This window comes from Hesperophylax consimilis, chromosome 12 (assembly GCF_061612785.1).
Source record: "Hesperophylax consimilis isolate HC1 chromosome 12, BYU_Hcon_1.0, whole genome shotgun sequence".
Taxonomy (NCBI): Eukaryota; Metazoa; Arthropoda; class Insecta; order Trichoptera; family Limnephilidae; genus Hesperophylax; species Hesperophylax consimilis.
In genome coordinates this window covers 557,967-584,283 of record NC_142847.1, presented here as the reverse complement: position 1 = coordinate 584,283, position 26,317 = coordinate 557,967, and the positions used below count along the sequence as shown (strand labels likewise).

At 36.5% G+C, this 26,317-nt stretch overlaps 3 protein-coding genes across 6 annotated transcripts in view; 1 reads left to right on the top strand and 2 right to left on the bottom strand.

Moving 5' to 3' along the window:
* gw (trinucleotide repeat containing adaptor protein gawky) overlaps nucleotides 1–1,178 on the bottom strand; it is a 43,717-nt gene extending 42,539 nt beyond the window's left edge. For all 3 annotated transcript variants that reach the window (XM_089637992.1, XM_089637999.1, XM_089637998.1), the window contains exon 1: nucleotides 1,053–1,178. The gene's annotated coding sequence lies outside the window, so the exon portion shown is untranslated. The remainder of the gene's footprint in view (nucleotides 1–1,052) is intronic.
* A 5,908-nt stretch (nucleotides 1,179–7,086) lies between these two features.
* eIF3i (eukaryotic translation initiation factor 3 subunit i) lies at nucleotides 7,087–8,236 on the top strand. Its single transcript, XM_089637621.1, has one exon. It carries the CDS (start codon nucleotides 7,167–7,169, stop codon nucleotides 8,154–8,156), a length of 990 nt encoding a protein of 329 aa, XP_089493747.1. The 5' UTR covers nucleotides 7,087–7,166; the 3' UTR covers nucleotides 8,157–8,236.
* An 8,585-nt stretch (nucleotides 8,237–16,821) lies between these two features.
* LOC149418961 (putative RNA-binding protein Alsin2) lies at nucleotides 16,822–26,064 on the bottom strand. Of its 2 annotated transcripts, none has more exons than XM_089637990.1 (7): nucleotides 25,828–26,064; nucleotides 24,953–25,047; nucleotides 20,961–21,059; nucleotides 20,170–20,388; nucleotides 19,124–19,336; nucleotides 18,725–18,927; nucleotides 16,822–17,151 (listed from the first exon to the last, which is right to left on the bottom strand). In XM_089637990.1, exons 1-7 carry the CDS (start codon nucleotides 25,886–25,888, stop codon nucleotides 17,067–17,069), a joined length of 975 nt encoding a protein of 324 aa, XP_089494116.1. In that variant the 5' UTR covers nucleotides 25,889–26,064; the 3' UTR covers nucleotides 16,822–17,066. The 2 variants fall into 2 exon arrangements, with proteins under 2 accessions (XP_089494116.1, XP_089494117.1); XM_089637991.1 differs by lacking the exon at nucleotides 25,828–26,064 and adding an exon at nucleotides 23,112–23,173 and having other exon boundaries at nucleotides 24,953–25,030.
* Nucleotides 26,065–26,317: the final 253 nt, after the last annotated feature.

Here is a 26,317-nt window from a genome sequence, read left to right as displayed (position 1 = left end):
AGATTGTGGTGGATTTGATTTTTACAAAAGTTGTATGATTTGTTGTAATCATTGCAAGATTTAATTCGGGACTACAAGTGGAAAATATTTTTTGTTTTTTTTTTATTCATATAAAACATTTTCTAATGTTATATATGTAAATAATTTTTAAAAAAATCATATTAAATTATTTAAAAGTAAACAATAGTCCCTGTTAATTAACTATTACATTTACCAGTGTTCACGACGTCCGCCTGTGTTTTGTGGTTTAGGCTTGTGGTTTGCAGTTAATTGAATACATAATGTGTCCGTTATCTAATCTAGATGTTTTTTGTCAAATTAACAGGTGTTTGTTGGGACTACAGTACCTACATATTTTTAACCTAATTTTTTCAAATAGCCAAATAAAAATGTTGGCAACAACTGACAATGCTAGTTGGGAAAAATCGCAATATCCATGAATTTCCAAGTGATCAAATCAAAAAATGACAGAAAATGTAACTTTACACAATAATTTTGGCAAAGAGCAAAACGGGGATTAGGTCGTCCCAACAACCACCAAGCAGGTAAGAAATAATTTGATTGAAATAAGAAAGTGTATCATATTACATCTAGGCGTATCTAAACACACACAAACCTCAGCCATACGCAAGGTAGACGAGCATGTGTGGGTAAAAAAGATCCACAGACGATTTTCGACCCTATCACCAACTGCACAATGTCAAATTTTCAGTGCGAGCTAACTATATCCACTAATACCTATATTTTTACATAGATAACATAATACATACATAGAGCATCAACACGAATACTGAGCAAGACAAAAAATAGATACAGTTAACCTTTGCCCTAGGCAAATATTGAACAATTAAACACACTAAATTTGAAAATAAAAAATCTATAATGTTAAATTATAACCGAACATCGTTAGGCCTTATAAAGTAAAAATCACTATTTACATCGTGGACTCTTTCGGTGTCGACGCCATTTTAGAACTTGGATTTCGGAGTGGATGTGCTGCATAAGGGAGTTATTTCTAAAATGTACACTTATAAAACAGTAAAACTTCTAACCTTTGATGAAGCCGTCTCCAAGTTAACACAAATATTTGTCTCCACAACACTTCAATATCGCACCAAACAAGGACGAATGAAAAGGGACATTGAAAACTTCGACTAGCTTCGTGAATGCTCGTAAACATTCGGCACAGGAAATAACCAGAGAGAAACGCGACTAAAAACCCATCGACAAAAGTCTTTATATTTTATTATTTCAATAAAATTGGGGTCACAAGTGATGCAACATTCATTATCTAACCATCACACCATTTTTCTTTGCATACTAGGCAAAGAGGGTGGAATGCTACACACCTCTGTCCTAGCAACCCTAGCGTATTCATTACCTAGGTACCTAGGACATAGCGAATCCACATGTACCGGTCCCAGATACTTATTCCATGTAATCTTATCATGCATCAGTCCTGGATTTGTCAATAGGCCTTATAGGCCGCGGCCTAGGGGCGGCAAAGTTCAGGGGGCGGCACTCGCGCGCTTTGGTAAGCCGTGTATGCGATTATAAACAAAAAAGTCCCTGTGGATAGACAGAGTTTTATAACTATTAGACGATAAATATCATTTTTTAAATGCGCTAATTCCTAGTACTTTAGTTAGATAGTTACTTATATTAATGCTAATGCCCGGGCGGCAAGGGTAAAGGGTGGCGGCGGATCGGGGGCGGGTAATTTAACAGTCACCCCCGCTACCCGCCCGTACGTTTCGTGTGTATACTTGTTTCAAATTCGGAAACATCGCACTTGTCGCAACACGCAACGTTTTCTTCGATTTGATATCCTACCAGATTGTAACGAGTCCGAATACATTTCACTTTTTGAACATTGTTTGTTGGCGAATTTTAAGTTAAGTGGAAGTGCGTTCTTGATTACGCTCCAGTTTCTGTTCACAGGGGTGTGAAAGGTGAGTATGTTAACACAATAATAAATAATTCTATTACATATTCTGGTTCTGCTGGGCTAGATAGATAACGCTAACTAAATGATTTCGGCTCGCTAACAAAAACAAAGATTACTCAAGTTTCAAAAACATTCAAATTCAGAGTGTCTATGACCTTTATTACAGCGTCATCTAGTCCAGAACCTTTAAAAGTCGGCGTTTTACATATATTTTTTTCTTTCAACAGATTTTTCAAAATACTTCATATTCATATACTGACGAAAAATGAGTGATGGAAGGAAGCGACGAGTGGTGCTGAGTAGAGAAAGATATCAAAATTTAAAAAAAATGAACAACAACACGCTTTTCAGAAAATCAGGAAAATAGAAACTTTTTTTAAAACTGAAAACAGCAACGATTCATTAAGTATTTAACAAGAGAACTCGGGGAGTGGGAGTAGTAGTAATAAGGAAGATCAAGGTACTGGTATTCCAATTGAGCTGACGAGTATACATCATCTCAATCAGTCAGATCAGCCATGTTTAGTAAAACCTGTTCGTCCTTCTGATTCCGACATTTCTGACAATGAAATACCTTCAACAAGTGGCAGGAATTTGAGGTCACGCTGTGAAGAAGTGTCTCTTGTCGTGAAAACTACTGAAATACAATCAACCACAAAACTGAACAAAGATCCAGCCTTATGGGAAATAAACGATTCGACGACAGACATTATTGCAAGAAATGGTTTTGAACAAAACAAGTCCTGTGATTTCACAAAAAGTGGGAGAATGTATTCCGATCATCGCCATTATTTACAAAAAAACCTACTTTTCAGAAAAATTAAAAATAATGAAGTAAAAGAAAGGAATTGGCTTGTCTATTCAGAAAACAAAGGCTCCGTATTCTGCGGACCCTGTTTGTTGGATCTATTGAGAACAGGACCCAATTTGACCAGCAAGGTTTCAATGATTGGAAAAATGCAGAAATTCGAGTAGCTCAACACGAAAACTTTCCAAATCATAAGTCTTGTATTCTCGCTTTAAGATCTAGAGGTTTGATTCACGGTTGTATTCAATCTTCACTAACTGCCCAACTAAACGAGGAAATTGCTTATTGGAAGAACATTTTAAAGAGGGTCGTTGCTGTAATGAAAGGATTGGCATCAAGAGGTCTCGCTTTCAGAGGAAGTAATGAAAAATTTGGTGACCCGCACAGTGGGAATAACATAATGCTACTTGAATTAATAGCAAAGTTTGATACATTTTTAGCCAAGCATATTGAAAGACATGCAAACCAAGGATCTGGAACTACTAGCTACCTATCAAAAACTGTCTGCGACGAGTTCATTTGCTTAATGGCTGAGAAAGTACTGAAATGCATTAGTGATGAGATAAAAGAAGCGAAATACTTTTCTTTAATTGTAGACTCTACACCGGATGCAGCACACGTAGATCAACTGACACTTGTGATTAGATATTTTTTAAATAATGGAGAGCCATGTGAGAGATTTCTTAAATTCTTACCTTCTGTAGGACACAAGGCTCAAGATATGTTTGATGCCATTACTTTAGAGCTAGAAAAGTTGAATATAAATCTGGAAGACTGCCGGGGTCAGTCATATGATAATGCCTCGAACATGTCAGGAATTTATAATGGTTTACAAGCCAAAATTCAAGAAAAAGCACCACGTGCCATGTTCGTCCATTGTGCAGCTCATTCATTAAATTTGGTGGAAACCTCGGCTGCTGAGTCTTGTACAGAAGCCTGTCACTTCTTCGTGTTGCTGGAAGAGGTATATACTTTCTTTGTGAAGTCAACCGATCGTTGGAAAAAAATGGCTAATGAAATAGGAAAACGAAAGACGCTGAAGAGAGTAAACCTCACACGTTGGTCAGCAAGAGCAGATGCCTGTCAAAGTGTAAGAGTTTCCTGGGATGAAGTACTTACGGTTTTAAAAATGATTGAAAATGACGCTACACAGAAATCCATCCCACGAATTGAAGCAAAGGGAATTCGCCTTAAATTGGAAAAACTGGAAACGGCATTTATGATCGTATTTTGGATTGGACAGATTAAATAAAGTGAGTGCTCAGATTCAGAACTCATCTGTTGATGTACTGACAGTATCTGATCTTTATGGATCTCTTTTTCGAATTTACAATAGCAGAGCGAGATAACTTTGATTTTTTCGAAAAAAGTGCAATTGAAATGAGCGCACTTAAGCAATATCAGGGCGACATTAAAAGTAAGAGGAACCCTAAGAGAAAAACTTCATAGACGAAGAATCAAATGAGGAAATTGAAACAACCTCCAGAGACTCTTGCAGAGTCAACACCTTTTTGGTAATTCTGGACAGACTGAGAGCTGAATTAGAGAGAAGACATGGTGCATATATAATCTTTAAAGAAAAAAAATAATTTTTAACAAGAATGAGTGAATCAACACAAAGAGTCTCAGAAAAAGCTCAGTCTCTTGTGCAATATTATTGTAATGATTTAGAAGACGATTTAGTTCAGGAATGTGTGCACTTTTGTAGTCACATTTCCTCTAATAAGACGGCAGAGAAACCTGAATCAACATCATTACTGAATCTTTTAAAGTTTTTGAAGAAACAATCTCTGTGTAATGTTTATCCAAACTTAAATATAGCTCTCCGCATCGCACTTTGCACCCCGGCCACAAATTGTTCTGGAGAAAGGAGTTTTTCATGTTTAAAACGTGTAAAAAATTACCAAAGGTCTTCACTGTCGCAAGAAAAACTTAACTCTTTGGCTCTTCTGAGCATTGAAGCAGACTTAATGAATACTATAAGCTATGAAGATATTATAGATGATTTTGTCAATAAAAAAAACCGAAAAAAATTGTAATTCTTGTCATTAAATTTTACTAATTAAATTAAATTGTACTAATTCGTTTATTTTATTTTTGAATACCTACTTACTACATTTGAATATTTATTTTGAAAATTGTGTGTCACCTAATGGCAGCCTAAAAGTGAGTGATTATGTTCTTTTTTTTTTAATTTTTAAATTTTTTTTTTTTATGGTATATACTATCGGTGGCAATTTCGAAGGGGGTAGGGGGCGGCGCAAACGAAGTGGCCTATACTTGCGAAAAGTACAAATACGGCCCTGTCATGCATATGATTATCCCAATCAACTTTTTCAATTTGCATCGAACCGATTCCTCAGGAATATAAATCTTATCTCATCTGTAAATAAATGATTTTCAATTTTGCGAAGCTCTCTATAATAAGAAATAAGAATGCACGGATTAAGTTATTATTGACTGTTTTTTCGAATGAAAACACATTAAGTCTGTGAACGACTGTGATCAATTGTCAGCAGATTATAATATACATTAAAATTCTGTGTTTCAATATGTCCATTTCGAATAATTTATGCATCATTTGCTGAATTTGTTATAAGGTATGGAATTACAGCTTGGGGATTTTCGTGTAAATCATGTTCAATCAGTTCAAAATTCATTAGTTAAATTATTAGCTAATACAAGATTATAGAAACAAAGACATAATATTCCATGCTTTTAACATAATCTCAAAATTTTCTCAGTAAGAGCAATTCCGTGGTATGAAATTATATTTCTACATTTGAATAGCCCCGTATGCATAAATAGACTGAACCACATTTACAATACTCGTTTTATATCAAATGAAGGACTAATCGTACCTAAGCGTATACATAAATATGGCCAAAGAACGCTGGACTGCATGATACCTAATTGCTTAAATCTCGTATTGTACCTGCCGAGATAAAAAAAAATGCACAAATGTAAAACCAAATCACTTGAAGAATTGACTCACTGAAAGAAAAAGTTTGTATAAGACTATTGTCTCTAATACAAAAAGTTCTAACTGGTTGTCTATTTTTATAGTATTATGTTACGTTTCTCTTTAGGCTATACCTTTTATGCATAAATACATAGTTTTTATTGTTTTAGATATAACTGCATTGACAACACAAAAATAAAATAATTTTAGTTCATTATGCATCACTTTGCATTAAATCAGTTCAAAAGTAGTTATACAAGATGGCTGCCAAGCAATTTCCCTTCAGCCTAGATTTGGCTTCAATGCCATTCATACAAAATCACGCTAATACAGCAGCCGATTTTCCCGCCGAATCGAAATGTGTGAACACATGTTTCAAGTCTCTTGCGATTTTTAGTTCCTTGCGCATCCCTGCGGTCGAAAGTAGACGTCAGACGTCCCTACTGAGTGATTTATTTATGCGTACATAGTACCTACTATCATAAAAAACGTATTAAGTGGTCGGATGACATGATGTTTGAATTTATGGATTTATACCAAAGCCATCTCTGTATTTGGGATCAGAAGCAAGAAGTTTACAAAAATAAGAATGTTCATGAAACTGTAATTAATAATATTATTTTTAAAATGTTCCTGTAACTTAGTTATTATTATTAAATAACACGTCTCTGAATGTTTAAAAAAATAATTATTGTTTAGCCTTCATAGCAAATTTTAGGGCATTAACTATTGCAACGAACACTAAATAAATAATAAACTTCTTTTATGAGCAATGATGTCGTTTTTTTTGGAACTCTGTGCCTATAAGCCAGACTTGAAAAATAATTCCCCGCTGCAAGGTATCTTAGCTTAATTTGTAACTTAGTTTTTGCCGGGACAGCCGCGCGCGAAACTGTGTCCTGTTTTTGGATTTTTTCTTGAATCTTAGACAACAGTACATCAAAATGTTCTTCCAAAATTCGCAAATGATTGCGATAGCCTTCGGTATCTTCTAACACCAATTCTCAATATAGTGTTAGAAGCACCCAATTCGTTTCTCATTCTGGCCCACATACATGGTTTTTTGCGCTTTTTCATATTCTAAAGTTATTTCCATAAAAGGTCCGAAATAACATAACACTTCACATAACGCCATCTTGGTTAGCAAAATCGGTTCGAGTTAAATTGAAACGTCTGAAAAATATCTTGTTGAATTTTTGTCGTTCAATAAAAGTCATTTAACTAAAAGCGCTCCGTCTGAAGGGGTGTAATTGTGTAATGCTCTGTCCAGGGCTTTTTAGGTCTATGATATCATAGATATCAATGAGTTTTTCTTGAACCTGTGGCATAGACTAGAATATTATAGATTTCCTCGTGTATGACGTTTCTATGACTCTTTCATTTTCCGTCTGACGTTTTGGCCAAGCGTGTTCACTGTTCGAGCCGTTTTTGTATTTAACAGTTAAAAAATGAAGCCCTTACTACTGCAAGGGCACGAACGTGCTATTACACAAATTAAATATAATCGTGAGGGAGATTTGCTATTTACTGCAGCAAAGGATTCCAAGCCTAACGTATGGTGGGCTCTGAACGGGGAGCGCCTCGGCACTTTCAATGGCCACGGAGGTGTCGTTTGGTGTATTGATGTCAACTGGCATTCCACCGCTGTCATCACTGGCGGAGGTGACAGCTCTTGCCGACTTTGGGATTGTGAATCCGGCAAGGAGATCGGAACGATTAATACAAATTCTTCCGTAAGAACTTGCGCTTTTAGCTACAGCGCAAACCAAGCTGCCTATTCTACCGACAAAGCTATGAAACAACCTTGCGAAGTCTTCATCATCGATACACGAAACGTCGATGATTCAAGTCATATCCATTCCCCTATCCTCAAGTGGGAAGTGAATGACCACAAGGTAACTTCCGTCTTGTGGGGCTCGCTGGATGAGGTTCTTATTACTGGGCACGAAAATGGTGAAATCAGGCAGTGGGATTTGAGAACCGGAAAGAAGCTGCACTCCATAAAGGAGCATGTAGGAAGCATCAACGACATGCAGATGTCGAGAGACAACACTATGTTTGTCACCGCCAGTAAAGATCACACTGCTAAGTTGTTCGACTCCAGTTCCCTAGAACTGTTGAAGGAATATCAAACCGAAAGGCCCGTGAATTCTGCAGCTATCAGCCCCATTTTGGACCATGTAGTGCTTGGTGGTGGACAAGATGCCATGGATGTAACAACAACATCCACCAGGCACGGTAAATTCGATTCCCGATTCTTCCACATGGTGTTCGAAGAAGAATTCGGCAGAGTGAAGGGTCACTTCGGTCCCATCAACAGTTTGGTATTCCACCCGGATGGAAAGAGCTACGCCTCGGGAGGAGAAGATGGTTTCACGAGACTCCACACATTCGATCAATCGTACTTCGACTACTCCTTTGATTACAGCAGAGATTGAACACCTACATGTAATAATTATAGATCATTACACTCTAATATTTTCAATAAACTTTATTTGGTGAAATATTGTTTCATACAGTTCTATCTTATTATTTCAAGCATGTTCTCATCCCATTTCACTCAATGTTAAATGTATACATCTAAACCTGTTTTGAAAAGAATGCCATAGCGAATTATGTAGATTTGTTCTTATACCCAATACAAGTAATGTTTAGTGATGCTACAAATGTTATGTCTTCTGTAGTATAATATATAAAAGAATATTCAATATTCTTTGGGTTAACTATGACTACGACGAAAGCAGTCTGACCTTGGAACAGCAAGCGAGCGCATCTACTACGCAACCAACAACTGTGCGATAAGAGAGTCCAGTTGGGTAAAGTCTCACTGAAGGTGTACAGAGATTGGGGTTTACTGCATCTGTTGGATATGTTCTGATGTGTAAAGTCTCACACTGAAAGTGTACAGAGATTGGGGTTTACTGCATCTGTTGGATATGTTCTGATGTGTAAAGTCTCACACTGAAAGTGTACAGAGATTGGGGTTTACTGCATCTGTTGGATATGTTCTGATGTGTAAAGTCTCACACTGAAAGTGTACAGAGATTGGGGTTCACTGCATCTGTTGGATATGTTCTGATGTGTAAAGTCTCACACTGAAAGTGTACAGAGATTGGGGTTTACTGTATCTGTTGGAAATTTTCTGATGGACCTTGGTTTACTAACTCTGCACAGGGTCTATTGTCATCTTTAGGATTTTCAATTCAATTCAGGGTAAATATTTCCCTAACCGCCGCATTTTTAATAGGCACGGATTACGGAGATTACATTTAGTTTTAACTTAATTATTACGAGAAACAACTATTTACGTCGAGAGAGATGGTAACAAAACCATTATTTTGCATTTTTATTCAAAATTTACAATCCCTTTGCGGCCATTTTGGACTGGGATATACAGGGTGTATCGGCACTAACCCGACAAACTTTAACCAGCTATTTCTTAGCACATTTGGAGTAAAAAATGTTATGGGCACTTTGCTGTCCGGTAGCATTTTTTTTTCAATTAACAACAAAAAAAATTAAAAAATTTCCACACTCCATCACTGTCATTGGCATTGCTTTTCGTGTTCAACAGCTGTTATAAGCAAGTATGTCGAAAAGCGTCTTCGCTCTTTCGCACACACTAAATAATAATAGTTAAAAATGAGACGAATGGTGCCGTGCCATTTCGTTGTGATTATAAAAGCGCGCCAATATAGGTACAAACGTACATTATTCAACAGAATTCGAATAAAATATTGCCAGATGGGTTTTCAAACTTTGACAAAGGATAAAACAGTGGTGACATGTGGTGAAAATATGAATAATAAATTTTTTATTAAAAAAAAACGTTACCGGACAGCAAAGTGCACATAAGATTTTTTACTCCAAATATGCTAAGGAATAGCTGGTTAAAGTTTGTCGGGTACGTGCCGATACACCCTGTATAAAACTCATATAATTGGTTTTATATATTATAAATATATACAATAAAGTGGTATTAAAAACAACGTTATTTTATTTATGTATATCCACAAAGTGTTTGCTACATGTGAAAATTACTTAATTAACCCAAACTAAAGACCTAATAACCTACTTTGTAAGTAGTTTATTGTAGTAATTGCTGAAAAAAAATGTATTTTACATAATCCGTGCCTAAAAGTGGGGCGGTTAGGTTAATTACCAAATTCAGTTCATTTTATTATTTTTTAAATAATACAAAATTTTGAATTTTATAGCATATTTATAAAAATAAAGAGTGGGTCATTGGTATTTGGTATCAACCACCATAGATATATTCTGGTAGTAAGAGAGCTTGCCTTTCAAAGGCAGCTTCATTGGTGCTAAATGTGTCCATATTCAACAGCAAGGCAACTTTCCCCGCCGGCAAGTTAGTCTTGCATTGTTGAGATGCTGTGCGGAAGGCCTTTTTGAGGAGTGGACTTGGTTCTTGAAGAGACCCATGTTGTCGGAGATAGGAAGTACACACAGCCGAGCTGGTTCTTCTTCTTTCGTATGGTGGGGGGGGGTCAGAGGGGGACATCTAGGTCTGCGATCCATTCTAGGGCAACAGACGTTCAAGCCAAAACTTTAGATGAGGAAGAATATTTCCTCAATTGGCGACTAAAGCCAAATGGGTCGAAAACAGTTGCGACAGCTTTCCATCTTAGCAATTTACAAGCGATTGTCAAACTCTGTGTTCAGTTTGATGGAAAAAATGTTTACCTTGACCCCCACCCCCGCTATCTTGGAGCCGAGCTGGTGAACTGAACTCAAGAACATATGACAAATATTACGCTAGTTCCTTTCATTGAAACACCTGTAAAACAAGGACAGTATTCCCACTTGACTGTGCTCTTGAGTTTGCAATGTATTTATTAAGCTAGGACAGGGTCTTCCACTCCAATTTCACCTCCACTCAACCAGCCTTACGGAGGCGATTGAACTGACTCAAACAGCATTAGTGTTGCCAACTCAGTTCTTTTAGAGCTAGAATTAGCTCTAAATGTAGTTCATCAGTTCCATAAAGAAGTGGTTTAGCTTCATAGCTCCTCTTTTAGAAATTCTAGCACTTTAGTTTTGTAACATTTAAAATTATTAGGCATCGGTTATTTGAGCGTTGAAATCACTGTTTTTATCTCAGAAATTAGTTATCCCGTTTCCTTGACAACTTGGCTCTTCTCACTTGGAAGTCTGCTGACCCCCTGAGATAGGGGAATCGCCCGTTTCTAATTCGAATTTGTTAGTAGGACACTGGCACTGCGCCGGAGAAGTCGTCCTTTCGGCTGGTGACAGCCTTACAAACTTGAATGGAAACACATGGATAGAATGAACTTTAGTACCTTTTGGTTCTAGACCCTTTAGCATGCAGTCTGCTTCTCTTAGACTTGTCGGAAATTGTATATCGCCATCACAATAAATTTAACAGCAATTGAGTTGTTTAAAATAATTTAGTCCTTTCTTTTCTCCAAATAAGAATCCAACGGAGCTTTAAATCGGTTTATATATTAGTAGCATCAATGACATGTTGTACATTACACTCGTTGCTGGTTTATATATTAGTAGCATCAATGACATGTTGTACATTACACTCAGTGATGTATTTAGTGATTACTAGATTTATTCTACTGGAGAGCTTCTAATTTCATTTCTTACATACGGTAGGTCAACCAAAAAACGTGGTGCAAGAGGGAAACTGGCAAATCTATAGCCACAAATGTTTTTCAAATTTGACATAAAAAATATCCCAACTTCGGACCTGATTTACTCGAAAACGAAAGTTCAAATCAAAAAAACTTATATCACAACATCGACTCCAAATGTGATGTAGATTCATCAGTTTCTCGTTTGTCCTCTGACTTTCTGGACACCATTTATAATCTACTAAAAGTAGTTTCCCCAGAAATGCCGTAATAAAAGAACTAATATTTTTATTCCCAGCTGCATCAATGGGATTGGCAATTCAATTATCTATATTGGTACTACAGCAACAATATTGGAATTTTACCTACCGTTAAAACTCTGATATGTTGCCGTTCCTCATCCAGAACTTATATATATACACGGTGTCCGGAAACTCGTAGTACAAGCGGGAAACTGGAGAATCTACACCACATGGGGAACCCAAAAAAACGTTTTTTGATTTGAGCATTTTCAAAAAAAAAAAAAAAAAACCAAAAAAAAATATTTTTTGGCTATTTTAGGGTTAAAGTTTTTTCTGGTGTTTAGGGTTGAATAACAGATGTTTTAACCCTGCAGAGCAGAAATATTTTATGATTACACTGGGTTAAATGAAGGGTGGTTTCAAAATAATGCTTCAAATCCGAGTTTCTTCATTTGTTTTACTTTCAAATAGTTTTAATTAGTTGGGTACTTTGATCTTCAGTAATAATTTATAAGAATTTGATTAAAAAAAAATCAACTTCAAACTCGATTTACTCGATAACGAAAGCTCAAATAAAAAAAAAATATACTACAAAATCGACTCCAAATGTGATGTAGATTCACCAGTTTCCCGCTTGTACTACGAGTTTCCGGACACCCTGTATATAGGCGAGCAACATATATAGTGAGAGGCGACATGTCGAGTCTTTTCTCTGTGGTCTAATCCTACTTCCATTTTCCTTGTTTTGTTAATCCTGGGATGGCATCATCTATTTCAGAGGTTCCCAAAGTGGTCTATATGGACCCCCAAGGGTCGATATCGGCATGCTGGGGGTCTAGGTCAGCGAGAAAAAAATTTGGGGGTCCAAGAGATTCAAATGGGGGTACATACGAGCGAACCCCCATTTACCTCAAGTCAACATTTAGGAGTTCCGTAAATGACACAATACACCTAACAGAAATATAATAGACTGAGAAATTACTTATTTGATACTTGTATTTTTATATTTCGTAGAGTTGTTAATTGAGGTATATAAATAGAGTCTACGTTCCTTTTCTCGTCAAAATTAATATATTCAAGCAAAACATTGCACATTGGAAGCCGCGAATTTTCCTAGTTCCCCAACTTGTTTTTGAAAAACGTCCAGGGTAATAATGACGTTCAACATTTAAATGCACTTCACAGACTTCAAAACTAAGTTTGAGGACATTTTGACTACGGAAATGCAACGTTGCAGAATCGGAAATCATGGGACAAGAAGAACTGACCGGAATAAGCACTGACAAAGAATTTAAGGGGCAGTTCTGTAGGGCTAGCTACAGAAAGAAATTCCCGTTGCCAATCCTGCTTCATTTTCATTTGGTGTGATTTATTTATTTTATTTTAAATGCACATTTACAGTTACATAACCAATAATAAATATAAATTTTATTTTATTTTGTAATAATCTCGTTTTTGAACTGTTGAATATTTAATTGGAAAATATCTTTATCAGGGGACAGGTAATTTAGTAACAGATTCATTTTTCCGAGCGGCATTACTAATGGTAAGTTAGTTCTGCATTTTGGAACGACAAAGGTTCTGTGCCTGCGCGCTCTTGTGTAATTGTCGGGGACATAAAACTCAATTTTTTCTATTATATGAGGAATACAGATGTTACCGTTTAGAAGTTTATATGCTGTTGTCAGCCAAGCAGTTTTCCTTCTATCGGTGAGGCTATTAATACCCAGTATGCCAAACAAAAAGGCTGATGGATATAACCAGGGATAATATCCAAAGTCTCTAAGATATAAATATCTCGGAAACTTCTTTGGTACTTTCTCTATCATTTGAGAGTAAATTAAATACATTGGTCATTAGCGGACTAGACTAGTGGAGCCATCTATCGACAATTCATCAAACTCCGTAAACCAAAATCCTTTTTTGGAAAGAATTCACTTCAACAAATTAAATTTTAAACATTTGAACATTAACCTGTGTAAACAAATATTTTCTTTTTTTGACTGGAAATATTTACATGACATAAAATCTGTTGATGATGCAGTGGAATATTTTTACTCTGTATTGAGTAGTATTTTTGATCTGTGTGCACCTATAAAAAAACCACACAAAGTAAATGTCAACTATTCGGAGTGGTTTGATAAAATTAAATTCAAGGAATCTCTTTGCAGAAAATATAAAGCAACTAAAAGCAACTTAGATTACTAATTATTGTCTGCAAAAAGATCTGAACTAAAAAAAGAATCTTCACTTGGCTAATGTTGAAAATGGGATTAAAAGCGATGTCAAAAACTTTTGGCAATATATCAGGTCACAAAAATCAAATGGGGGTACGTCTATAGAACTCATGGGCGCTGATGAAATCAAATGGGGGTACGTCTATAGAACTCATGGGCGCTGATGAAATCAAATGGGGGTACGTCTATAGAACTCATGGGCGCTGATGAAATCATGCAGTGTCCCCAAATAGTGTCTCAGAAATTTGCGGACTACTTTATTGACTATTTATGCATCACATAGATTTGCTCTCCAAAACGCACTACAAAAGTCTCCAATCTAGGAGAAATGGGACCCTTCAAGTAACAGCTTTTAAAATCATGAACTATTACATTGACAGCCCATACCTCTTGGAATGCTATAAATTGTTTGTACCGAACAACTACCGTCAGGGTAAACGCCACGACTCGCTCTGTATTCCACACGGAAGAACGGACGTTATGGCCCAGTATAGCATGACAAGAGGCATGGTGCTGCTAAATGATACCTCTAGGTCTCTTGACATTTTCAACATTGGCCTTAAAGATTTCCAAAGTAATTTTAGGCAAGAACTCTAAAATATTGGTTATTATAAAATGTTTTCATTTAAAGCTTTGTATATTACATGTGTATTGTAATAGGATTGAAACAATCTGTAATGCACAATAAAAAAAAATAAAAGAATTACAGAACCACTTTCCAAAATGCTACGTACTAAACTATAGTATAGCACCCGAATCGCGGCCGAGCTGCAAATATGTCTGGAGTTGCTTAGCACAAATCCTAGCATTCTTAAAGCTTTGTTGCATATCGTTTCTATGTGGACGTGAAATGTTAGATGCGTATCAAATGCGATTTCCAAATCTCTCGAAATGACAATGTGCTGAAGAGATTTTGTAGTTATAGTAAATGGTTTTGTTTGCCTTGGTGTAGCATATAATGGAACATTTTTTAATATTAAATCCTAAATTATTGGTATGACCATTCGACGATAGAATTTATATCACTTTGTAGCTGCAAGCAATTTTTCAAAGATTTTATTAAAAGGAATAGTTTCATGTCATCCGCGAATAAGAGAAACTTAGAAAATTTTATGCAATGGTAAATGTCGTTGATAAATAGCGAGAAAAGTTAGGGACCAAGATTCGACCCCTGTGGAACTCCAAACTTTGTGATGAAGTTGGAAGAGTGGAAAATACCATGAGTTACGTATTGTTGTCTATTTGAGAAATAACTTTTAAATAGATATAGAAGATTCGCTGAAAATCCAAATTGGTCGAGTTTATTTAGGAAAATAAGCGTATCTACTGAATCCAAGGCTTTTGCGAAATCGTTGTATGATACATCTAGTTGATTTTTACTATCAAGAGCTTGAGATATGTACTCAGTAAAAACCATTAGATTAGACACAGTAGATCTGCCAGACCTAAAACCGTGTTGCTGGTCAATTATAAAGGGTTCAACTTGGGTAAAAATGCATTTATGAATTATTAGTTCAAAGAACTTGGCTGGAGAGGATAGGATCGCCACTGGTCTGTAATTAGACACTGAAGCCTTATCACCAGTTTTATGTAACGGTGTAACTTTAGAGATTTTACACAGGTCTGGGAATATTCCGGAGTTAAGTGACAGATTATAAATATACGCGAGAGTTGTTAATAAGGGCTCAAAGCATCCCTTTAACACGAATGACGGAATAAGATCCGGTCCAAAAGAAGTTTTGGATTTTAATTTTTTAATAGCAGCGGTGATGTCAGTGTTTGTGATATTTTGAATATCAACATTCTGTGCTATTATTGGCGTATTTTTCCCAGGTGTAAAAGATTTCAAGTCCGCAGCTTCCTTACTATAAGTTGATTTAAAATAGTCTGCAAATACTTCTGGAATATCTGCTCCTGAGAAAGACTGATTATTCCAAGTAACATGGTCAACAAACCCGCCATCACTTCTTCTGGACGAGATATACTTCCAGAAAGATTTGGGATCGTATTTGATATTTTTTTCAATAGAATTAATATATTGCACATGTGCTAATCGAATACTGCGTTTTATTTTTGTTCTAAGTAGACAAAACATTTCCCGTTCACTCACCAATATAATCACCAACGTAATACCTCACAAGGGTGCCCCTGTCTGCACAAACTCCAATGGCTCGGAGGGCTTTGAAGCAGAGAATGGACGGTTATCTCGAGAGTATTTCCTCCTGGGGTAAAAATAATCTCGTGAATTTAATGTTTCAAAGACCCAATCCTGTCTGATTACGTCTAAAAGGGATCCAAATGATAATCTAGTCTCCTTCAACGGAAGCAATCTTCCGAACAGGCCTTCCATTGATATGCTTGGTGTAACTATAAGTGACCAGCTCAGGTACGGGGGCTCCATCGAAGCCAGAGTAAAGCTGGCCTCTCAGAAGCTGGGCGTACTGTACAGGGCCCGCAGATACTTTAATAGTACACAACTGCTGACCCTGTACAAATCGCAAGTGCGCCCTACTGTCGAATTTGGCAGCCATCTCTGGTCCGGAGCCCCCAAATACCTGAAAAAAACCCTTGACTCTGTGCAAAAACGGGCGGTCCGTTTGATAGATTCCCCAATCTTAACAAACGGACTGCAATCTTTAGAGCACAGGCGTCGGGTAGGTATGCTGTCCTTGTTCTATCGGTATTACAATGGAAGATGCTCTGAGGAACTAGCGTCATTGATCCCTTCGGCACCGGTGCGTAGTCGGGATACACGCCAAACGCGCGCCCAACATTTGTACACGGTTGACATTTGTCACATGAGAACGGGTCGCTTCTACGATTCGTTCTTAAGTTCAACAGCTCGGCTGTGGAACGAACTCCCGGCCTCTGTGTTTCCTCCCTCCTATCTAAAAGTCTATCCATCCTAGGATAAAGTCTGTCCACACTAGATAAAAGTTTGGAATAAATAAAAATGAACATATCAATGTTTATTATTGATTTATTTCAAGACAAGAGAAATATCAATATTTTTAAAACAATTAACAACGAGTGTCTACACAATGTAGGTGAGGAGGAAGAGAGAGAGAGAGAGGAGATACTTAAATAATAATAATTAAACATTTAATTTAGTGGAAAACTTTGCAATGTAAAAACTATCATCCCTCAAGCGACATTAATAATAATAATGAGAGTTTAATATTGCCAGTATTCAAGTCACATAATATACAATAGTTGGTTCAGTATAGAGTTGTGTGAAGGGAGGGGGATCAGTCCCTCCGGCGGTGCGGGGAGGGGGAACGTCGGTAGCGCCTTCGATCGCCTCGACTTCTGCTGCGAGAGCGACGCTCGGACCTGGTGAAAAAGAAAACATTATTTATTCAAATTCCCATTGTGAAATGCACCTCCCTTTATTTTTATTTCACAACACAACTTTTGCCTCTCCACACGAGACATCTATTGAAGCGATCGCCTCACATGAGACATGACAATCAGAGCAAAAGCATCTGATGAACTGTTATTAGTGCACTCAAGTTAATAATTATTATTTAATGAACAAGCAGCATTCTGCTGATGCGCTCATACCTAATTTCGTAATTTAATTATGTGAGTTGTGTTTTTTGAGTCGCCGTGTGACACAAAATGGACTTTTATATGAAACCGAATGCAGCGTAATTTACGTATATAACGCGACTAACTCACAAAATGACAATTGTTTGGCCTCAGCCTAAGAAGTTGTACAATAATTGAGTAGACTTATATTTAAAAACAAGTTAATCTTTTCTTCTCCCCAAATAAGAATTCGATCGAGCTGTAAATGGATTTATATTTGTAGCATCGATGGCATATTGTGGAGGTTTGTTCCATGCATCCATCCACTACTCTATTTGCAAGGAAGTGTTTCCTAGAAATGGATGGTTTTGCTTATAGTGTCCACTATAATGTCCAGATAAAATTAAAAAAATTTCAATCAAGTCACCCCTTTGTCTTCTCTCTTTTAATCACTCGAGTGATGGCGTCAACAACTGGAATATGAGTTGAGTGATTGGCGTTCAAGCTGGAAATTCTCAACTGAATTTTAATACGGAGACATATTAACTGATTATAGAGCTATATAACCAATGAATTCACCTATATTTTTAGGATTTATAAAAAATTATTAAAAAAATAGTAAATGCACAAATTCTGCGAGTCAAAAATGGTGTGCAATCACGTTTTGTAAAGTCGGCATAATATGCTGAAAATCATTGTGTGGTTCATGTTTTTAAAGTGCATCTTCATATTTCTGGACTTTCAAAGCTCTCGGGTATTTTTGTGAATCGTCTCTATTATAATATGGTCAACCACTAATCCAATGGCGTTAGAAGGTACACATATTATTATTTATTTATATTTTTTTTAGGCAGATAATATACAGGACCATATTTAACTGGGAGTGGAGATTAACACTGTTTTATTGTTTATTAATTCTGGTATTTATTTTAATAATATATATTTATGAGCCAGTTTAGGAGAGGAAAAGCTAATTTTTTTATTAAGCGGTACAGCAGTACAAGGATTTGAATAGAATTCATCTTCTCTCAGTATGAGACAGATTGAGGTGTAAAGCTTTCAATAAGTAAATTCAATAAGAAAAGTGTGATTAGGATATATTATAGTTTATTAATTTAAGGGTATGAGAGCCTAATAAGTTTTTAGTTTAGACCTAAATTCTGTTGGTTAACTCCTTAAGGTCTTGTTTTAATGTTACTGTTTTCCATTAAGCTTGTATGCACGCAGTGCATTTTTTATCATTGAGTTTAATAAGTTGGTTTTTGAATACTTTTAAATGAAATATTATCAATTATGCCAGCTCAGCGTGACATTTGATTGTTAAAATAGTAAAAAGGGGTCTGGTTTTTCATCATGAATGTGTTTTAAGGAGTACCTTTCAGAGCGCTCTAGCCTGTCCCTGGAACGGGATCGGTGTCTCCGTGCGCGACGGTCGAGCTCCCGGCCGCCCACGTAGTGGCTACGGCTGCTCCCGCGGTCTCCCCCGCCGCCAGCCCCACCACCGCCCCCCCCGCGCCGGGGCTCCTCGCCTTTATACTGCTTCCGCCGCTCCTCACGACGCACTTCTATGTTCTTTTGCTGAAAATGTACAGTTTCATTTTAGAATTACACGGATATATTGTAAGTGAACGAAGCTTACTTCGCTATAAATTAAGATAATATAGAAATTTAATCATTTTGTTTTTGGTTTTTCAAAACAAAAGAAAGGTCACAGTCACAAAGGTAAGTCAGTAAAGCCGAGGACTTCAGCTAGTAGAAAAGAAATGTTAGTTACCAGTAATTCCGAAAGTTTTTCCCTGATGGTGATGAATCCAAGATGGAGTTTGCCTCCAAAATGGTCGGCGAGACGTCTGTCATTATCGTGGATGCCCAAGTAGGCGGAGCAAACTTCGCACACTCGCAGCTTCTGCTGTTGGTAGCTGCTGGCGGGCATGGAGTTCCTGTACTCCTGCTCCGCTTCCGACTTCTCTTTACGCAACGCTTCAATCTGTTATTAGAATATATACCATTTAGTAATAAACGCAGTTTGATCAGGACAGGTACGCTAGGTAGTTGCAGCTTACATTGTTTAACGAGTTGTATGGTGACACACAGCAGTTGGCTTATGAGCGGCCGTGCCCCATTCACGGAAGTCACAGTTTAGAACAAACCTAGCATTGATTTAAAGAGTTCATTGAATGATTCCTAATGTAGTATGGCACTTTTTAACCACTTTGACTGCCGATGGATCTCTGGAGAACATTCTAATATTATCATTGTTGGAATTATTTACGATGCGATTTTGACCGCTTCAAATTTAAATGCTTCGAAAAATGCATGAAAAACAATATCAGCATCGATTGGGCAAAACTTTGGGTTCCACTTTTGATTTTTCTGAATGAAGGCAATTATTACTCTGATGGCGTAAAATATACTTTTCTGTTTTATGCTCTGACCTTCAACAGGTTAAAAGGTTAGTTAGGTTAAAGTCAATGACAAAAAGAATGCCAAGTTTAATTATATTCGCACAAATATAGGTAATGGACATTATTAAAACGTCTGTTTTCGAAAAACAGATGATCTAATAATAACTCAAATGCAGTTGACAAAGTTAATTTATATTATAGCTAATGACATCGCAAAAGATATAAGACACAACAGATAAGCTAATTGTTAACTGTCCAGCGTGGAGTGACGGGTGCCATCTGCACTTGTGTTCTGGCATGTGATGAGACAGTATTACCTTCTTGGCCATCTGATCCGTCAGCTCTTGCATAATGTTGGTCTTCACCTCGACTCCTCCTGCATCTCTAGTAGTACATGTCTAGTAACAATACCCACCTCCTCCATGAGGCGCATGCTCTCCTCCACCAGCCCCTCCTCGCCGAGCGCTTCCGCCCGCGCCAACTTCTTGCCGATCTGCTCCGCCAGCTCGTGCACGGCGTTGGCTTTCACAGCCACCTCGGCCGAGAGCTCCTCTTGTGTTTCGGCCAGCCGCAGCTTGGCAGCCTGCGTGCGCCGGTCACAGTCGCCGATGAAGGCCTGCAGGTGCTCTGTCGCCTGCACCAATCATTATTTAGTAGTCACAAGAATGGTATTGTGATATTTAGATATTATTAGAATGATGGTCTGCAGAAACTTCAGAAAGAAAAATATTTAAAATAGACTCTTCTTGAGGACTAATTGCACGCTAGGGCTAACTTAGGTTTTCTAAATTCTCTGGCTGTATTTTTTTCCGTATGACATTTTGAAAGATGGCTTGAACATGATTCAGTTACAAAAACTAAAAAATTTATATCTTCAAACTGTATTAATTTCTATTGACTAAATTAAATGCAAACTTTGGGCTAGGTTATCTTTTTTCTCTGGTTTGTTTCTGGATCACATGAAATAAGGAAAAAGTGAATTATAAAGGCTCTTTACAGCAATTTTCCGCACATCTGCGGAAAGAAAGGTGGAAAGATAAGCAGCTGCATAAGGGTTGAGTTTGTAGCAATGTAATTCTGACTCGCGCTGCCTATAAATATAACAATACAAGAGAAGACATGCTTTGTAAAGAAAATGTAAAAGTTTGTGAATCTGCGAGAGAGTTGAAAATGACAGATAAATAATAAATGAAATAAGATACTCACGTCAATGTCATAGAAATGGTCCTTGGTTTTGGAAGCTTGTTCAAAATCAGCCCGGAGCGCTAAGTCATGAATTTTGGGACATTCTCCGAGATCCATTCGCTGTAAAATAATCATTGGCATGAATCACCGGGCGTTACACGAGCTGTTGTATATCTGGTACACATGCATGCTGGGTAGACCCAATCAACATAACCACCCGGCCATTGCTTTATTATTTGTAACTAGAGTGTGATAGATTTAAGGATTAAACAATATTGATAAATTTCATCTGAAATGAAAATGATTTAGTTCTAAACATTGAGAAAATGAAGTTGATTTAATAAATGAACATCAAATGATAATCTATATTAATAAAGTAATAGTTTCTTTCCAAGACGCACCATGTGATGAGCGGCGACTGTACGGCTTCCAGGGAATCAAGACAAACATGTAATACTCACAGAACCGAAACGGCTAACTTTGCAAACTAATCAGCTTGAACAATCAAACAAACAAACAAATAACCGCACTTGTTCTAATTCTATTATCGTTCTGTTCTTTAGAGACACGGTAAGTTGATATGCAATTAATAACTTCTTATTTGATGATGTCTCATCGTCCCATGGACAGATGGGGGAATTATTCACTTTACAAAACTATTGTGGAATCATCATAATACTCTAATACAACTTACATTATACGGATGACCATACAATACGTTATATATATTCTTTATATTGATTCAATTTTATAGAAAAAAATTGCACAATTGATTCTTATTAAAAATGAGCACTTTAACTGGTTTCTTTTACACATTTTCCGTTGAATTAAGACATAACAAATGGAAAGGGCATCTTCAAAGGAATACCACAATAAGACTGAATTAAGACATAACAAATGGAAAGGGCATCTTCAAAGGAATACCACAATAAGACATAGATTCAGTAGTTTTTACCAAAGTGTATTACTTACTCCCAACAGTATCGGTTGAAACGACGTGATACATAATTAAAAATAGCTTACATAATTTGCATTGCATTATCCCTTCAGCGGTCGAGTGGTTTTACAATATTACAGAAACGTTGTTTTACCCAAAAGGTTACGAGTAGATCCTTAGTATAATCCAATATCTCTAGTATCAGTACTGAGAATGAGACACTAAAACGTGCACGTGTAATGTACTCAGTCAACATAAATACACCAATACGTACATATCTGCTGTTCATCGGGTTTTATACTCAAATGTCTTCTGCGTTACTACGCCATCAACATCCACCAACTTGTTTCAATGTCATTTTGTGAATTGTCAAATTCCACTGCATGCTTTTTAATAAAACACTTGGTTTCAACAGAAACAACAACCATGTCAACAAGTCGGGGGAAATGGAAAAACAAGCACAAATAGAGTAATAACTTCTTACTTTGGGAAATCATTATTTATGTGTATTACCTAACTATCAAACTTCAACAGTAATTAATTTTAAAAAAGAACTTTAATGCATATTTTACCACCTCCCCCACATGAATAGTGGTCTCTGGTAGTAATGAGGCTGAAACCAAATGTTTATTAAGCATGCAGTGGAATTCTCGATCTAAATGGCTTAACAACTCAGAAGACAGGTTTAACAAATTCAGTGAACTGAATTCAAACTTCATATTTTATCTCTGTTAAATTCAGATCACATTTTTAACAAAGAAATTGTTCAGAGTGTAAAAGAAATAAACATACATGAAATGTAACACTGGCCACCATTACACCACTGTGAATTGAGAAGCATCAACGTGGTTCGTGTTTGAAGATCTCCTGATTTGTCTTCACACGTACGTTGAACCTTTCGATAAGACTGCTGAATGGCGTCCAGCGTAGTAATATTAATGACCGTACTTTAGTGAACGGAGGAGGCGCCTGTATAAGATATAATCATCTATTTACGTACCCTTGCGACGTATGGCCCAGAAAATTTAAAAGCATTTTCCAAATTTGTCTCGTATACAAAATATTTTATTTACTTACCAAAACACAGTGCAACTAGCTACCACAAAGATGATATAAATGGATTTGTTTCAAGTGTGAATTTAACAACACTCTGACGTTCAATTCACATAGAAATAAGTTTATAGTTATTATAACCTAGGTACAACATAGCTTTATACGTACGGCAGGGTACTTACAGAACGGCCTAACTTATCAACAATTGCCTATCCTCTAGTTTTAGATAATGTGATGGTCATTTCTGAAAAAGTATTTGTACCAGTATTAGTGCTAACATGAATACTGTTTCCATTCAAAATAACATACCAATATTGAAGGACAATCATGGCAAACCAATAATATCAAGCAATAAAGCGCGGGTCTAACTATGCGCAGTAAAACTTCCACTAATAGACAGTGGCGTGGAGTGACTTTCTATTCCAATTTTTGTAATTTTCCTTAAAGAAATCCTAAAAGGTTAGGACTCCACTGCGAATACTATAGTATAGTTCTTTAGTCACATGTGTCTTACAGTCCATGTTTTATTTCTGATACTGAAAAATCACACAACTAGAAATCACAGTACAAATCCGCCCTAAGTTGTCTTTTTGGGGAAAATCACAAAGATTAATTAAGTCACCGGAGGCCCCTGGTCCCTAGGGGGAAATGGGTGAATGGGGGGAACAGCACAAGGTTAAAGGCAAACATTTTGAAAAATAATCAATAAAAGAAACACAAAGTTGTTAATGGACAAGGAAGCATACAAATGATACATTCTTCTCATCCGGAGGGCAATTCTTCGGTTCAATCAGTTAGTGGAGGTTTTACTTTACATAAATAGCACTCGTCCCACACATATTATCCACTCGACCTAACCCCAAACATAAATACTGTTTTCTATAATCACACATGATATTATCAACTAAAATGTACAACAATCTGATACAATAGAACACATACATTTTGTAGATTGTTGAACATTTTGTTTCATTAAAAGTTTGCATGAGAATACAGAAAAAAGGTGTGCAAATGATGATTGACCACTTTAATAATAATTGCTCAATGGTAGAGATTCCCAAACTATAGATTGCAACTGTTTTCGAGGTAATACACACACACGCGGCATGCACGGGGTAGGCTCTAGAAAAAGTAGCCGATCAATTGACATTCAAAGAAACTTACTAAAGAACGGCTCATTACCTAAGCCGTATCAAATATAGTAAAGATCAACTAATTGAAAGATACATTGATTTCTACATTTGTGATCTGTCCAGAAAGGCATAGCCTTTTAGACACGCACACAAACGAGTCATCCCTTGAATGAGCATCGCACACATGTACATTATATGTGTCGAACGAAGACAATGATGTGTGGTCGCTTGCATATATAGTTCCTGGCGTTGAAACCATATGGTAGTGGGTCGGTGCGATTCTTTGTTGACTGGGTGCGTATTTATTATTATTATAAACTCTACATATTTGGACGCGTTGATTATAACTAGAAGAGTTAAGATACAGTCATGGATTTTGATAAATCCAAATGAAAAACTCTGAAGACATCAAAGAGATCATTTATTTGTCCGTTTCAAAAAGATTTTCTTGTAGCCAATGTTAAGATGTGCATTATAATTTATTTTTCAATTATATATTAGGAGTTATAACATGGAAAATGCATTCACACATTAGGATTTCATTATTGATTTATTTTCAATTCATAGCTTAGGTCATCGACTGTATCTTAGAATTTGTAATACTCTTTACTAGTATAAAGTCCCAAAATTAGTTGTTTCAAATAATGAGTCGCAGCGGCAAGAAGTTTGGGAATCTTTACATTGTACATAATCTAATAATGCTTAGATAATAGATACATTTTATTGCTTGATATTATTATGATTCAAACTGGTGACATAAAATAATGAATAAAATTAACCACATTAAATGACAAAAAAAAGTGTGGAAAAGTGTTAATGTAAAATGATGAATTATTATTTCTACTGGAATGGGGTATGAAGGATAGTAGACGGACGGGGTTCATAATTACCGTTGAGGATAGGATCTCGTGTGGACAGCACTGCAGGAGGAAACTCTTGCAGACGGAGCTGTCTGAGAACTTCACTTGGTATTTGTCAGTTGCCCCTGAAACAGAAAAATGAAATGCCTATATTCCAATCGCAGCAGGACGGACACAGGAAGGACTGAAGGCGAATTGTGAGGGTCTGAGAGAGCATTTCCCACGAAGAAGGCCAACTTCCACCCAACGATTGTGATGGTCTTTATATTATAAGCTGTAATAAAATACAGTAAGCTGTCATTATCCTCAAGGGTTAGATTTTGGCAATATATTTATTTATTTAGACATACACAGAGTTCGTTATGATACAAGTTATATTAAATTATACATGGTTAAATAACCTTTTTACTATATGTCCTTACTTATCTTAGTAATTTCTAAGAGAATGGTTCTTAATCTTAACTAATAGCGCCCTTGAGGTGATTTCTCACGAAAACGGCGCTATATAAAGTAGCCAAATATTATTATTAATTAATAGTTGAGTAATAATGATAAACAGGAAGAAGGTGTGTGGAGAGATAAAGAGAAATTTTGAAATCACAAATTATATGGTCTATATATAATTAAATGCAAAGTAGAAATTAATTTGACGCTCATTATTGCAGTTACAAAATATGTATTATGGAAAGTTTCTATAATAATAATAAGGTTAAAATAAAATGAACAATAATAAAGAATGAGGTTTTTTTATTCACTTTATTTCTTGTGACTGCATTATATCATGGATTATAAACGTGGTTAAGAAGTTTTTAGATTATTTGTGGAGAAATTTAACAGATAACAAGTTTAAAAATAGTAGTGGTTTGAGTTATTCCGTAATTTTTGGCGATTACTAAAATACGTACCATTCCTCGCCGTTCCCATCAGCTGGTCTAGCATAGCCCGCATCTGCTCCTGAGCCGACATATTTGTTTGAGAAGGTTTATCAGATGTAAAAAGTATATTGGCCCGAAGACAGAATTTCTATTTGACTCCAACTCAACGCCTTTCTATATATTTTTTGTAAAACACTTGAAATCTATTAGAAAACGTCAGCGACAACTGCTGGCAATATGGCGCACGATTCTGAAATACATTTTTTTTTAAATTTATGGCTATATATAATAACAATATTTCAATACACCAACTCGGAAATCAACTAGTGTTGATGCAACCTGAATAAATTGTCCGGCTCCAGTTACCGGAGTCAGATGTGGAACCTGTTACTTCTGGAACCGGTTACTCGAAAAAAAAACCCTGCCTGAGGTTGCTAGAGAATTTCCTAGGAAAGGTTTTCTCATCCAGGGGAAAGACATTGACGATAACCACGTTGGAAATTTCTTAATTCTCTCCGAT

What these genes read in the sequence shown, in the direction of transcription:
- eIF3i (XM_089637621.1), top strand. Translation starts at nt 7,167, where the DNA reads ATGAAGCCCTTACTACTGCAAGGGCACGAACGTGCTATTACACAAATT.
- LOC149418961 (XM_089637990.1), bottom strand. Translation starts at nt 25,888, where the DNA reads ATGTCGGCTCAGGAGCAGATGCGGGCTATGCTAGACCAGCTGATGGGA. An exon ending in ACGAGATCCTATCCTCAACG is followed by an intron (nt 21,060 to 24,952) that starts GTAATTATGAAC and finishes ATTATTTTACAG; the next exon opens with CGAATGGATCTCGGAGAATG. An exon ending in AGGCTAGAGCGCTCTGAAAG is followed by an intron (nt 17,152 to 18,724) that starts GTACTCCTTAAA and finishes CTTTTTCACCAG; the next exon opens with GTCCGAGCGTCGCTCTCGCA.